This window comes from Poecile atricapillus, chromosome 7 (assembly GCF_030490865.1).
Source record: "Poecile atricapillus isolate bPoeAtr1 chromosome 7, bPoeAtr1.hap1, whole genome shotgun sequence".
NCBI lineage: Eukaryota > Metazoa > Chordata > Aves > Passeriformes > Paridae > Poecile > Poecile atricapillus.
The window spans coordinates 14,303,583-14,318,434 of record NC_081255.1 but is presented as its reverse complement, the minus strand read 5'-3'; the positions used below and the strand labels follow the sequence as shown (position 1 = coordinate 14,318,434).

The 14,852-nt window shown below is 38.1% G+C and overlaps 1 protein-coding gene across 2 annotated transcripts; it reads left to right on the top strand.

The window, feature by feature from the left end:
- The first annotated feature begins 316 nt into the window (after positions 1-316).
- Positions 317-14,473, top strand: RNPC3 (RNA binding region (RNP1, RRM) containing 3). Of its 2 annotated transcripts, none has more exons than XM_058843015.1 (15): positions 317-600; positions 1,632-1,679; positions 2,845-2,963; positions 3,691-3,771; positions 4,487-4,598; positions 5,076-5,144; positions 5,768-5,913; positions 6,841-6,966; positions 7,693-7,829; positions 8,609-8,770; positions 8,938-9,032; positions 9,112-9,170; positions 9,692-9,824; positions 10,644-10,716; positions 14,248-14,473. In XM_058843015.1, exons 1-14 carry the CDS (start codon positions 325-327, stop codon positions 10,701-10,703), a joined length of 1,623 nt encoding a protein of 540 aa, XP_058698998.1. In that variant the 5' UTR covers positions 317-324; the 3' UTR covers positions 10,704-10,716; positions 14,248-14,473. The 2 variants fall into 2 exon arrangements, with proteins under 2 accessions (XP_058698998.1, XP_058698999.1); XM_058843016.1 differs by having other exon boundaries at positions 13,326-14,473.
- Positions 14,474-14,852: the final 379 nt, after the last annotated feature.

Genomic DNA, 14,852 nt, shown 5'->3' with positions numbered 1-14,852 from the left:
CCTCGCTGTTCAGGTGAGGGAGGGAGGGACAAGTCTTTGCAACCAAAGGCTGAGGAGAGGGCACTTCTGAGAGCAACACTTCTTAGGATTTGGTCTGAAAACAAACTGCTAAGCATTAAAGAGGGAGGCTGGCGTCTCTCAGGAGCAGCATCGCGGACTCCCGCAGACGGGCTCTGTGCGGACAGGCCGCTCCCCCCTCAGCGCGCGAATCGCGCCACCTCCGCCCGGGGCCACAGTCTCGCGAGACCTGAGGCAGCGGCCCCGCCCCGGCTCTCGCGCGATTTGTTTCGGGCGGCGCGCTGCGGTGCCCGGCCCTGCGCGGCGATGGCGGCGCCGGGCGCTGAGGAGCTGCGGGCGGGCGGCCTGGGGCCCGCGGGCGGCCCGGGGCTCGGCCCGGGGCTCGGCCCGGGGCTCGGCCCGGGGCTGGGCGCTATCCCGCCGCACCCGGGCGTCCCGCCGCACCCCGGTGTCTCGCGGCGGCGCGGGCGCACGCTGCTGGTGCGGCACCTGCCCGCCGAGCTGACGGCGGCAGAGAAGGAGGATCTGCTGCAGCACTTCGGGGCCGTGTCTGTGCGCGTCCTGTCGGACCACGGGCGGCTGGTGAGGGCCGGGCGGGGCGGGCCGCAGGCAGGGCTGAGCCTGGAGCCCGGCAGGGCAGGGCAGGGCTGAGCCTGGAGCCCGGCAGGGCAGGGCTGAGCCTGGAGCCCGGCAGGGCAGGGCGGGGGTCCCGCTCCCGGGGAGCCCCGCGGGGCGGTCGGGACGGCGGCCGGCTCCGGTTTCCTGTCCTGCCCGCCGCAAGCCCTCTGCCCGCGGCTTTGGCCTCTTGCTGCTACCAGTGAGGCTGGGGTTAAGCAGTGCAGAACGGTCTCTTGGCACGTGTAGGGATGCAGTCACACAGTTCTCTTGAAATTGCTGTTTTGCTTTCTTCTTCCTCCAGATTACGAAAATATGGATGTATTTGTGTTTAGTACTCTTCATAAAGAGCCTTGTATTTTGCAGAACTGCAGATAGATAATGTCTGCGTATTTTATCAGGGTCATGGTTTATAGGGTATCAAATATTTTTATAGTGATTTTGGGTACAGAATCATGTGGCAAGATAGGGTAATAAAGTTTGTTAAAACAAATTTAACTTTGAAAGGTGTATTCTGTGAGGATTTGATTTAACTTGGAAAATTGTGGGAAAGGTTAGAAACCTTTGAAACGTTCAGAGTACAATAGTTGCAACTTTTGTAGCAGGAAGACCATTACTTCTAGGAGTTACTTTGATGAAAATGTTTTGTGAGGTGCTCAGATGAATTTTCTGGTTTGGAACAGGGTTAGACCTCTTTATCCATATGTACTTTTTTCCAGTTTAGAATTGTTTTTGCTTCCTAGAAAAAGACCACTTGTCCTGTATTCCTCAAACTACTCAGCTCATGTCTTGTTTGACGCCAGGAGGTACTTTTCTTAAATTCATAAGAAACATGTTTTCTAGTTGGCCCAAATGGGAATTAGATGACTACCATCTGTAAGCTTTCAAATATGTGAACTTGACCTAACAAAGTGGTCAACAAAGGTTCGATGTTTTACTTGCAGTCTCTTACCTTTTTGATTCAAATACAGTATAACTTTTTTTTTGTTTTTTTCTAGAAACATACTGCTTTTGCCACCTTTCCCAGTGAAAATGCAGCTGCAAAGGTTTGTATTGAGTTTGTTAGTGAATGTTTTAGCAAAGCACTGAATTCCCAGTGCTCTAATATGGTTTACATAGAATCTGGTGCTTAGTGCTAGGAAAAAACAAAGCAGCACCATGTAGTATTAGAGTTCTATTTCAGGATTTGCTTGCAGAACTTGATGAAATTCTTGAACACTTGGTAGAGTCCTAAGAAAAGCAGATTGAAAGGGGTTTGTGGAAGTCATCTGAGCCAGCCTGTCACACAGAGCCTGGCAAGATCCCAGAAGCTGAGGCTGATCAGAGCCCTCTTTAGGATTGGTGTGCATTTATATACAAGCTATAAACCAGAGTTTCCTTGTCTCCTGCCTAATTGTGTATTTGCCATAAAAGTAAGCCCTAGTTATACTCACTATAGTCTGCCTTGAATGCCCAGCTTTGATAAGAAAACTACAGTATTAATAGGGAATGTGGATGCCAAAAAGGTAATACTAATAATGCTTTTTAAATACTAGTCTGGTTAAAAAGCCTGTGTCAGAACTTCCCCCGTATATCTTTGGGTGTTGGTTTGGGGTGTTTTTTGTTTGGGTTTCTTGTTTGTTTGGTTTTTGGATTTTTTGTTTTTTGGGTTTTTTGTCTTCTGCTGCTTCTATTTTTTTTAGACTACACTTTGAAGGACTAAAACTCTGTGAGGTGAGCAGGGGTGAATTAGGTACTTGTGCCAGTTGTTAGCAGGCTGTTGGGTTCTGGACATGAAGAATGCTGGATCTTCCTAGTGCCACTGTTGGAATCTTGATTTTAAAATTCCTAGATGTTACTGACAGAGTTTAGCATGTTTGTACTTCATGAGCAGAAGGCTGGTTACTTGAAATTCCAGCAATTTAGTAGGCTGTTTGAAAAGTCTGATTGTTAAAGCTGCTGCTGTGTTCAGGTGACCAACCTCTACAGTGGTTTTGGCGGTGCAGCCTGGTCCCTTTCCTTTCTGCCAGCAGGAAGTGCTGCTAAAAGCGGGGCTGGGAAGACACAAACCATGCAAAACTCGTGTCCACAGTAGCACAAATTTCACTTAAAGCACCTGGGACTGCATCCTATAGCCAGTGTGCCACTCAAAATAAAAACAGTCATGCTTTCAAATAATTCTTACATTTGTGCTCTCCCCTTTCTTCTTTTCTTCTTTGTAATTACTTGAAGGCTTTATCAAGACTGCATCAGCTGAAACTTCTAGGTCACACGTTAGTTGTTGAATTTGCAAAGGAGCAAGAGAGTGCACAGGTACTTAGCCAGCCTTGTGTCTCAGACAAGTGCAAAAGGTATGTGCAGAATAATTTCCTTGTTATATTTGTGGTCAAGGAAAGAGGATTGTGGATTAGTGGTACTTTGGTAGTACTTCTAACTCAAAGGATAAATTGTAACCGCTTGGAAGTCTTAACAAACCCTTCAGATCTGTAGGAGAGTGACTGCATTCCTCCCTGCAGAACTGTGTCATTACCTGTGGAATGTGCAAATAAATGATAAAAATAAGTGATGATGGTGATAATAATAATATATAATATTCTATTATATATTTAAAATATTATATTAAAATATTAATAAAAATGTGATAAAAGCTATGTGGTGCTTATTTTTATTATGTGCTTAATTAAAAATACTGCAGTAGAGTTTTCAAGTTATATATTCCACTTTCTGAATATGAACAAATCAATTATTTAACACCTCTGAATTTATGATCTCTGAACAGAGTGCATGATAAACTATTTCAGTTCTTTTCCTGTGAGTGGATTTAAGTCAGGAATGTTTTAATATAGGGAGACCTACTTAAATCTACACAAGTATTTATTTTAGAAGACTGTCACTACTGTAATTACATGTATTAAATATGAGGAATTGATAACAGCTGCATTAATGCAATTGGTAAAAGATACTAAAAATACCTGTGCTTATTTTTTATATTTATTAATAGATGATGCATATTTTATATATTACATAAGGCATATCTAAACGTTGCCCTGTTTTAATTATGACTAAATTAATTTTCAGTTTAGAAGAACCAGTGAAAGAAGAAGAGAAGATAGAACCAAACTGTGTTAAAATAGAGCATGGAATTGCACCCAACCATGGGTCAGTGTTGGGTTTCTATTTATCTTAATTATTTTATTCTGTTACAGATTATTTTGAAATGTGTTCTGTACTGTTGAACAAGAGTTTTGTTTCCTCCTATGCTACTGTTCCTCAGCCATAGCTGTAGGAGTTGTCCTAATGATAAAGTTTCAGTTCCTCAATTTTAGAATCCTCACAGCTGGGCAGTGACTGGTGCTTTGAGCTGTGAAGTTGTGGATTACAGAACAGCCTTCTAGCACTATGCATTGCTCTCTTGGGGGTTGGAGGGCTGAGGTTCTCCCAGCATTAACAGCAGAATACCACTGACTTGGTTTTCATGATGTTTCTTCCTTTTTCCCCCCCATTTTCATTTTAGCATACAGGAAGTAGTAAATTTTTTGAAGCTAATGCAGCCCTTTGAGCTTTGAGGTTATGATACTTGTACAGGCTGCTATGTTGTGCTTTTGGACATGTTGACTGTTTCTGTTTGCTTTAGGCTTCTGCATGGCTTGATATTTTCATTATGCCCAAGCCCAGTAAATCTGTCAGGCACTGGGGACCTCTCCTTGCTGTTAAAGGCATTGTAAGTGGCCCAAAACTGTTCTAGGAGAAATATTATTATTTCAGTTTTACTTCAGATGTTATCAATAGTTAAGCCTTTAGTAATCTTTTATTGTTACCAATGATTAAGTGGAAGTAATGTTAAGGTGTCTTGTTTTCAATCTTTTTTCCTCAGCCTCACCTTTCCCATCAATTCTTGCCTCAAATATTTGTATCCACCACCTTCAAGTGCAATTCTAGCAAATATAGCAAATGCCTTGGCAAGTGTGCCCAAATTTTATGTCCAGGTAAGTAAAGAACAGGAAAAAAAGGAGTATAAAATTAAAAACATTTAATTTTTCTTCTTTTAATTATCCACAGAAGTAACTATTTTTGTCATAGTAAATACTAACATTTTTTTTTTGTGATTGTGTTAACCAGTCTTTTTTTTTTTTTCTATGCTGAAGTGATGAGATTTTATTAACCTGAGGTAGATTACTTAATTGACACCAAAGACTTGGCTGGATATGCTCTGCCAAATTAGATGTGACTTGAGTACCTAGAATTTCACTCTGAGAAGATGCTGTACGTTTTAAATTAAGCTTGTTAGGGTGTTGCTTATATTGACTATTAGTGTTGTGTCTCAAGTGCAGGTTTCACACTGTTCCTGAACATTAAAACTGTGCTGATTTACACCTGCCAGGAGTGATTGGCTGTTTTACCTAGCAAGGAACTGTTATTGCTCACTTATTCAAAGGAAGCCTACTTATTTTGACTCATTTCAGGTACTTCATCTGATGAATAAAATGAATCTTCCTCCACCTTTTGGACCAATTACTGCTCGGCCTCCCATGGTAATATTTTAAATATATGTTTGCAGTACTATGAAATTGATTCACAATTTAAAATGTTAGCAGCATGGTAGGAGGTGTAAATTTTAAGAGGATTGCAAATCCTGCTGCAGTTCACTGGGTACATGCTGGTCTTCTAAAGCAATTCTTTTGACTGTACTTAGAACAAAGAAATACTCATCTATGGTAGCAGCACTGGAATGTTTCGAACTGTTGGTTCACTGTTGAAACTGAGATGGCTTTGGAGCCTAAGCCTCCACCCATTGCTTTGACTATATTCTTCTCCTTGAAGAAATACATTCTTTCTCTTTGGGAAAGTCCTTGAAACTGAGTGCAAAGTGAAAATCCAGGGGCATGGTTGCTGTATTTTATCATCACCTCAGCTTCAAAGAATTAAAACGTTCTCTGTTACGCTTCAGAAAACAGATCTTTTTTTTTCTTGTGAAAAGTTTTTCATTAGTAATAAAGTTTACCAAAATGGTACCTAGATCCCTGTAAGAATGCTTTGAGAAAATACTTGTTAAATTATCATTTATTGGTTTGACTGTTTTTATTAAGAAAACAAGATATATTTAGGTTTTTTCCTTAAAATCTTTAATTTTTTTAAACTTTTCCCCCATAATTAGTACGAAGAGTATTTACCAGCACCTGTGCCACCTCCCCCAATCCCACCTCTGCCTCCTGAAGAGCCTCCTTTGCCTGAAGAGGAAGAAGGACTGTCTAGTGGGGATGAATCAGAATATGAAAGTGATAATGATGAGGAAAAGGAGAGGTATGCATTTTACAGTAATTTGCAAGTTTTGGGCTCGCTTAAAGTGCTGGTTTTACTTTTCTAGCTTCTAGTTCAGCAAATGGTAATGTTTGCAGTATATAGATGTAGCATCTAGTAGAGAGTATTTAAAAATCTTTACAGATGCTTTGAGAAACTCTAGAGTGCAGAAGGACAGTGCAGGTTTAAATGCAGTAAGAAAAGTGGCCTATTGGTGTGCAAATTTTCATTTGTTCCCATGTCCGAAAAAAACCAACTAAACAAAAACTCAGCTTGAAGAGTGCAGATATAAGGAAGCAGAAATTAGATTATTTTCTGAAGTCTTCATTGTTCCACATCTTTCTAAACTGACTCCTCAGCCTGAATCATCTGTGCACACCAACTTCCAGAACATTCTTTGTACATCAGTGGATATTTCTAGGGGTGATATTTGTGCGGAGGATTCTCTTGCAGCTTTAGGACTGAATTACATCATAGCTGTATTTTTTTTAATCTTTAAACTAACACTAAATTAAAAAGCTTTTTTCTTTGCTGTCTGAACTGAGAAGTACTGAGAAGTAAATCAGAAAGTCTTCATGCTGTATTTGGAAAAACACATCATTTGGGAAAAGGTACCCCTATTCAGTGTTATAAAATCAAGTTCAGCTCAGGGCATCACAGCTTCTCATGGCTTCAGTGTCCCAGTAAGGAGCGTGCTTGGAGAAGGAAGGGCATCACTGACATGTTACGATTTTGGTCAGTCCTTAACTGCTCTCTATATATTGATTTGCTGTGTGTTAGTTTTGGTTTTAAGATAGTTTTACAGTTATATTCTGAAAAGTTCTATGTCAAGAGCTTTAAGGAAAGGGGAAGGGTTTTTAAAATTAGTACTTTCAAGTAAACTGTAAACCTCTTTGTTTTGTTTTGGTTTTTTTTTGTTGTTTAAAATAGAATGACCAAGTTGATGGAATTAGCAACCCTTCAGCCTAAAAGACCAATAAACACAAAGAAACGTGGTGTTAGAAAAAAGCAAAGAATTAAAGACATGTTGAATGTTCCAGTGTGTACTTCCCACAGGTTTGTGATTTTTGCACTTATTCTATTGGTTTTATTGGTCTAAAAATCCTAATGTTCCTCTAGTTTGAACTAAAGTCTGCTCAACAACCTTAAAGTGTGCCCGATTCAAGCTCTGTTTCTCTTCCTTTCAAACTAATAGAAATTCCTTTTCATAGAAGGATGACTTTCATATCACAATTGTGTCAGAAGCAATTTGGATTTATTGTTTGGGCTGCTTCTTAAAAGATTGAAAGTATGAGACTGGAAGAATAGGAACTGGCTTAAATAAGTTTGGGTCTTTGAACTGCAGTTCTGTGCCACAGTAGACAGCAGTGCAGTATTTCTATGTTGTGACGAATGATTGTGAATGCATTTTTACTAATGGCTGCCTGTTTCCTCCAGGTGGTTTGCTACATTTTTTTAAAATATAGTATATTTTACACACTAGGTGACAGCAGCAGCAAGGCCAATTATTTTTCATGCTTAAGTTACTGATGAAGGTTTTAATTAATGCCTCTGTGTATTGTACTGTGGTATGTGATTGCTGGTTTTGCTCCCACTGCCAGACATACCTACTGTATCTGCAGTGTTGTAATCACCTGAAACTCTGTTGAGTGAAGTGTACAAAGTGGAGGATGTGTGTTTGTGGTAAACAACTGCATAACATCTAACTGCAAGAAATCTTGTTTTTGACCATGCATTCATCAATACCTGAATCTGTAATTACCGTGTTGTTGTTTTAAACAGTAACTCGCACCCTACACTGTCACCTTCAGATGTCTTTGAGCAGCCGCAGCACATAGGTCATAAAAAAATAGAGTTTCATATTAGTACTGAGATCCCAGCTGTTCTTCAGATAAACTCAGAAAAAGAAGAAAAAAATGGTAAGAGAGTTTGTACTTCAGATGTATTTAATGTTAAGTTGTGGCTTCAGTATGTAAAAGGGTGCTAAAATTTACACCAGGAAATTCTTTTATTTTCCTTTATTGTTTTGGAGCTTTCAACACCAAGTTGTGTCATATTTGTATTTGCCATTTGTCCCACATTACAAGTTTTGGAAAGGATCCAGGGGATTTTAAAGGTCTCTCTCCTATGTGCTCTAAAGGTTTATGGTGAATTGCAATGTCTTTTAAATGTCAGTATGTAAATGTTACAAATTTTCAATACTTTATGGTGTAAAGGACTGTATCAGGCTAGTTTCAGATTTTTCCTTTCCAGCTCTTAGAGCTCTTAGCTCCAAGTGACTGCCAGCCCCTTTTCTCTGGTGCATTGATTATCTGCCATCTGGGCAATGATAGCAATGGGGTGTGATGGCTTTTTAGAGGGTGTGGTCAATCTGTGATTCTTGGTACTTTACAGTAATATCCAGTTTCTTTAAGGGAATCTAGTGAAATGGATATGGGATTGAACAGCAAGGCAAGTTTTATGTTAACTAATGTGTGCTGTGGCCTTTATTTGTACTACATGGGGTTTTATAGGACTGTACAGAGCAGGTGCTTTTGTCAAACCAGGGATTAAGACTCCTTTTTAAGGATGTATTCAAATTGCCTTGCAAAGTCTGCTCTATTATAACATTGCTGGAAGGAGTATGGTTTTCTTTCTGGCTCTTGATCTTGGTGTGAATAGATGTACAAACCACTTACATAATTTGTTGACATTTCAGACCTTTATGCAGCCACAGAAGAAATCAATAATACAGGCTTTGGAAGGATTTTCCCAGCTCCTAGCTCAAATGATAAAATGGAAACTGAAGAGGAGGATGATGAAATACCATCAGAATTTATTTCTAGAAAGGATCTAGAAAAACACAGACTTTCTAGAGAAGGTATAACTGTGAGAATAGATTATCTAGTAGTAGCTTTTTCATTTGTTGCAACAAATAGCTTAAATAAGTGTTTATTTTCTTAACTGAGCATATAGTAAACTATTTTATACTGAGCAAATGTGCAAAATAAATGAGCTAAAGCATGGTTTATTTTTTTTGTCTTCAAGAAATGGAAAAATATTCTGTTTTCAAAAATTATGAGCCAGGTGATCCAAATTGCAGGATATATGTGAAGAATTTAGCTAAACAAGTTCAAGAAAAGGTAGGTAAGCAAGCAAATTAAATATCTATCTAAAGGGCTTTTTCTTAGCCTTTTTCTTACACCTACACTTTAATTTCAGGATCTTAAGTTCATTTTTGGAAGATACGTTGACTTCCAGTCAGAGGTGGAACGCAATATGTGAGTTCATTTCATTCTTAGTTAAAATTAAGCCTTTTATATTAACTTCTATGACACTGCTGAAAACTAGTATTTTAAAAATAGTCATATTTATATTTTCTGTGTTTCTTCATAAAGCAAAAACGAGTTACAGCTAAAAATCCTCATTTATAAAGATTAAGAAATAGAATTATTTAATGAACCATGACTGAAGAGCCTATTATTTTCCCTTTATATTTTCATTCCCAGATTTGCTTTTCTTGGCTGTATGACACAGAAAGAGCTGTGTAGGTGATTGTGTGTATCTGATGATTTCGCATAAGTCTTATTTAGTAGTACTGCACGTCAATTTGCCGTCCTGCAGTTTAATGTTACCTTTTACTAAAAGGTTTCCCCAAGCAAAGTGGTCTCCGAGGCCTTAATTCTCCTTGTAGGCTTTGCTTCTGTGTCTGCTATTTCTCCCACATGAAGCATGAGAATGTGTTTGTACTGTGAAATCTGCAAGGTTTGTTAAACGTGAGTAATTCCCACTTGTGCCCTAGGTTTGATATCCGTTTGATGAAAGAAGGCCGTATGAAGGGACAGGCTTTCATTGGACTTCCCAATGAGAAAGCAGCTGCTAAAGCACTAAAAGAAGCAAATGGCTACGTCTTGTTTGAAAAACCCATGGTGGTTGTATCCTTTCCTTCGGGCATTTACATTATATTCTTTGTAATCTCTGCTAATCTCTAGTTTTGTTGTCATAGTGTTCTGCAAAATAGAAAATGCCTTAAGAAAACCAGTCAGCACTAACACAGTGCACTATTTATGGGAGCTGAAAAAAACAGAGAGGGAAGTCTTCTGAAACAGGAAAGTAAAAGTGCTTTATTTAAGAATGAAATTCACTGGTCTTACATCTTTGATCCTGCAAAGACAATACAAAAGATAATTTAGCTTGTATGACCACTGAATTTAAATTAAATACAAGGTTTTTGACTTAGTTAGGACTGTGTTTACAGAATGAAGAACATAAGAAATGTTCCTGTAAGTGGTCTCTAGACTGGTTTTTCAACTGGAATGTCACTTTTTGATTGCATAGTGCTGATTTTTTTGTGTGCAAGTCCTTTCTTATTTTTCACTTAAATATTTCATCGTTTATTTCAGTTTCTTTATACTCACAGTAACCCCCAGCATCTGCTGCTTTTACTGTTTTTCCTCCCAAGTGCTGAGACATCAAGGTTAAGTATTAACATGCTGGGTTGGAAGTTTGTAAATATCAAGCATTTATTCTACTGTAGTTACCCTGTTTGCATCTAGCCCATTCTCAGTTAGTCCTCCTTAAGGGCTCTTGAATAACTGCAGTATTGTGTATCACTGAGGTCCTGATCTTTGACTGGTAGACACTGTTGTTATAATACTTCATACTGTAGTGGAACTGATTCACAGATAAAGGTCACTGTCCAGACTGATTGACTTCTACTTATCAGATACTTGTAGTCCTTAACAGAATCTCAGCAATTTGCCCGTTCAGCTAGACCAAAACAGGATGCCAATGAAGGGAAAAGAAAAAAGTAAAACACTGCACAAGGTATGGACTCTGCCTGAAAGTAAAAATAAAGGATTGGGCTGTGGGGTTTTGTTAGTGTTTGCTTGGTTTTATTTACTCTAACAGCTTCTTTAGGAATACTGACGATGGAGAGGAAATGTTCCATACAAATTTATTTTCTTAAATCAGAAAAACAGAGTGCAAGGTATATACTTGGTCTAAATTTAAAACTTTGCTTTTTTCTTGGTTAAAAAAATCAGTGACTGATATTTTCCTAATCCTGATATAGGGAGCTTGTCAGTTTTTCTATTCCTTCATCTGCAGAGATAAGGAGAATAATTTTGTGAAATTGGACAATTTACCTTGTGTAAATCATCCAGGGTTTTAGTAGTGAGAAGTGTTGCATCTTAACTCTTTCCTTTCCACCCTTGCTATTGTAAAGTGATCCTGAAGAACTGGTTCCAGCAGTAAACTTCTGTTAGCTGTAAAGGGTCTTTGCTAACTTTAGAAAATGAGTTCTTAGTGCTGTTGTACCATCCTTTAAACTTGTCTGAATTAGTGAAGGATCTTCTGTCAGAAAGCGCTGCTTACTGCTGCATTGTTCAAGGCTTCCTTTGTTGCGGAATGTGTAGGTCCTGATTTTTGGCATTACTTAAACATGATGAGGAAGTAACTTCTAGCAGAAAGTTGCTATTTAACTTTATTTCTTATCATGTAGTTTTACTTCAATGCTACCTACAATACTAGGTTATTTCATTTTTGTGGAAGCAAGTCAAGTAAAATCAGCTCTAATTTACCTGAGTGGTTTCATAGACTGCAAAGATTTGCATAATGAACTCTCAAATGACCATGTGAAGTAACTGGTGCAAGAATAAAAAGCATTTATTTCTCAATCTGCATTCTCTGATACATGAGCTAGCTCAAATTTAAAGGGCATTGACCTTAATTTCTGGTTACAGTTGAGATCATTCTGGTTATTCCTCTGCTTAAAACAAAATTAGCCTGAAATCTTAGCCTGAGTGCTTATGAAATATTACTTAACCCATGGTGTGTTTTTAATCTGGAGCTTGATCCTTGTTGCTCTGAAGAAAACCTGAATTGGAAATAAAGGATGTGAATAGTTGTTTTTGATTTTTAGAAATTGGCTGTAAAGCCCACAGCGTGGTTATTGTAATGGTGGAATTTCTATTTTTAACAGCTACTCTAATTGCAGGTTCTTCATTCTGTGCATTGTCAAAGGATTTTTAAAATCAGATTTTTTCACTTGTCTCCCTCGTAGCTGAAATGCTATTTGGTCTTGCTTCCTATTTTGTGTTACTGTTTTGTGGTTTGGAAAAATCTGTATTTTGTCAAATTAAAGATCACTTTTTTTATAGGCCGCCTTCTGTACTGGTCTTTGAAAAGACAGAACAGAGCCTTGGCTAAAGTGTTCTATTAGGATCAAGTATTTATGAGAATATTTCAGCCTTGTTTCTCACTCCTTTCTTTTTAGAAAAAAACTTCTATTTGTATTATCTAGTGTCTAGTAAGATTACTAAGGTTATATCAAAAAAATTTGAAGAATTTTAGGTACTGGAGAACCTGACAGATGAAGCCTGAGCACTTTCATTCTTTTAGGAGTTCCATGTCTTTTCAACTATTTTTGTACATTAATTTTGAATTCATTAATCTTGCTAAATACTAGAATTGCATAAAGAAAATAACAAGGTACTTATTATGTTGATTGTCAACTCAGAAGCTTTTTTTAGAGTGAGCAAACACTACTTGGGCAAGATTTAATTGTGTACCTGAAAGCCTTTCATGAGTTGCCATCTTACAAGTGTCCCTGGTGTTCTGTCCATGGGAAAACTTCTCACTTACCTTGACTGTTTATATGTTGTAGTCATAACAATGTGCCATGGAGTTACACAGGTTTCTAAGGATCCGTGAGGTTTAATTAAAAATATTTGTTGCATTTCCCAAGTAATGGTTAAGCTGAACCCTATTTGAGCATGACTGTTTTCCTGTTCCTGCTGGGATATTCTGATGGATGCTGATTAATGATGCAAAATTCCATGAATGCAAAAACATGAGTCTAGTGTTGTTGGTTTTGTTTTTTAATGTTTTCTGCAAAGGCTTTATACTTTTTTACAAAAAATACACATGGTTTATAAAAATGCTGTAGAACTCCTTGCTGGCTGAAATGTCTTTATTTGTAGACTGGCAAGAAGTTCACCTAAAGTGACTTTTTCCTTTAGCTAAAATAATAAAATTTCTTTTGGAAGAAAGAAAGTGGAAGAAACTGATGTTGAGAGGTCTCCAGCTTCTTCTAAGGGAAGAAGTGGCTTGAAAGCTGGCATTAAAGGGAAACATGATTGGGTTTTGGACCTGATGGAAATAAAGTGAATTTGTAAAATGGCAAAGACTTGAAGGAGATGGAAAAATAATAATAGCTGTCCTAATAGTTCAAGTTACCAAAAAATGTATTTACTTTTGAATATGAAGTTTAGTGTTGATGGACTCATCAGACCTCATTAAATCTCATAAGGGGTTAGAACTGCTTTTTATCAAAGAGGCATATTTGATTTTTTTTTGCTAGGTAGCATAAAGTTATATGTGTGCAATACTGAGAATCAAATAAAATTAAACCACATTCTGCTGTTCTTCTTTAGAAACATTCCTGCGTAAATACTGCAGTAATACTGTCATGCAGAGTGTATCCTTTCTTGTTGTATCCTTTTTTTGTGCAATGTTTCCTGTAGCACTCAACTGCATCTTAAGTTTTCATATAGATTAGGTGTGGGGAGGAGTTAATGTGTTTTAAGCTTGAGCTAATCTAATAATTTTAAAAAGCAAGTTTTTTCAGGGGGGAAAAAGAAGCTAATGAGTTGTCCGTGTTGTGTGAATAGACACAATGAAGGTTCCTAGTCTGAAAAGGTGCCCTTCACCTTTTTCCTCGGACACCCTGCTAATTTGTGGTCCTGTTCCTTAGTGGAACAGTTCTAGCTCATACCAGCTGATCTGTGTGAAGCTGTGCTGAGCTCTCACTGACCAAGTTACCTTACTTTTCTTTAAATACATGTTAATATAATAATATGTTAGCTAAAACACATTGCAGAGCAGTCTTAATATTAAGGGGTTGACCAGTATTTTAGAACATTTGATGATTACTGTTGTCCTGCTACATGAGCAAATCTGGAGTTGATTTAGTTTATACATTCCTTACTTTGTCTTTTTTGAGTAAAGAAGAAAATAACAATATCTTGCAATTAAGTATTTGGAGCTGGACTAATAATCAACTATTAATCACTGCTACCTTTTTGTTGGCTGTTTGGGTTTTGTTAGATTGCTCTCTGCACTGAGGTAGTGTTGTTGCTAGTGACTTACATGTTTCCTGTGGGTTTCATACTACATTACTGTTTAACTTTCTATAATATTAAGTTAATACAGCCTGCACTTATTAAGATGTATTTTTCACAGACATTAAACACTTTTAAAAACACTAAGCATCTTTCAATTTAGTTGTCAAAAGCCAATATAACACTGCTGGTTTTTGGTAGTTCTTACTTTTAACATGCCTTTGTGATGTTCCAGGTCCCTTTTGTGTTCCATCTCTTTCAAGTATTACCAAGCTGGGGAAGAAGGAGTGTAATCATCAGGACTCTTGAACTGTGCGTAGTAGCGTTTCTAAAGTACTTAAGGCAGAGAATAAGTTCTCACATCTTAAAGATTCTATATACCTTTAAATATCACAAGATTTGCATCATAAATGTATGTTAGATTGCTTGTGAAATCTAATAAATTATTTCCCTTCTCTTCATTTTGCTGCCTTCTCTTTGTTTTGAATTTTGTTCATGGGGTTTTGATTGGGACAGATTTTGTTGTCTTGAAGGCCTAGCAGAAGGACTGGTGCATTGGCCTGAATTGGTACTGTGAAACTGGGCACTGTTCTTCCTCACTAATTAACTTGCATTGTTCATCTGTGACTTGAAAACTGTCACTAGCGGGACTGAAGTCATTAAAACCAGAGTAGCTGTTAAAACTGGTACAGATGTGGTCCTTGCTCTGTTCAGGGTGATAATAACAGTGGGCACGTAGTAGGATTTGCTACATACTGGGCTGGTTAGTGGAACTGTCTGAAACCATGTGGGAAACATTACAATGATGTTTAATTGACAAGAGGTTCTAGTCCAGTGGAC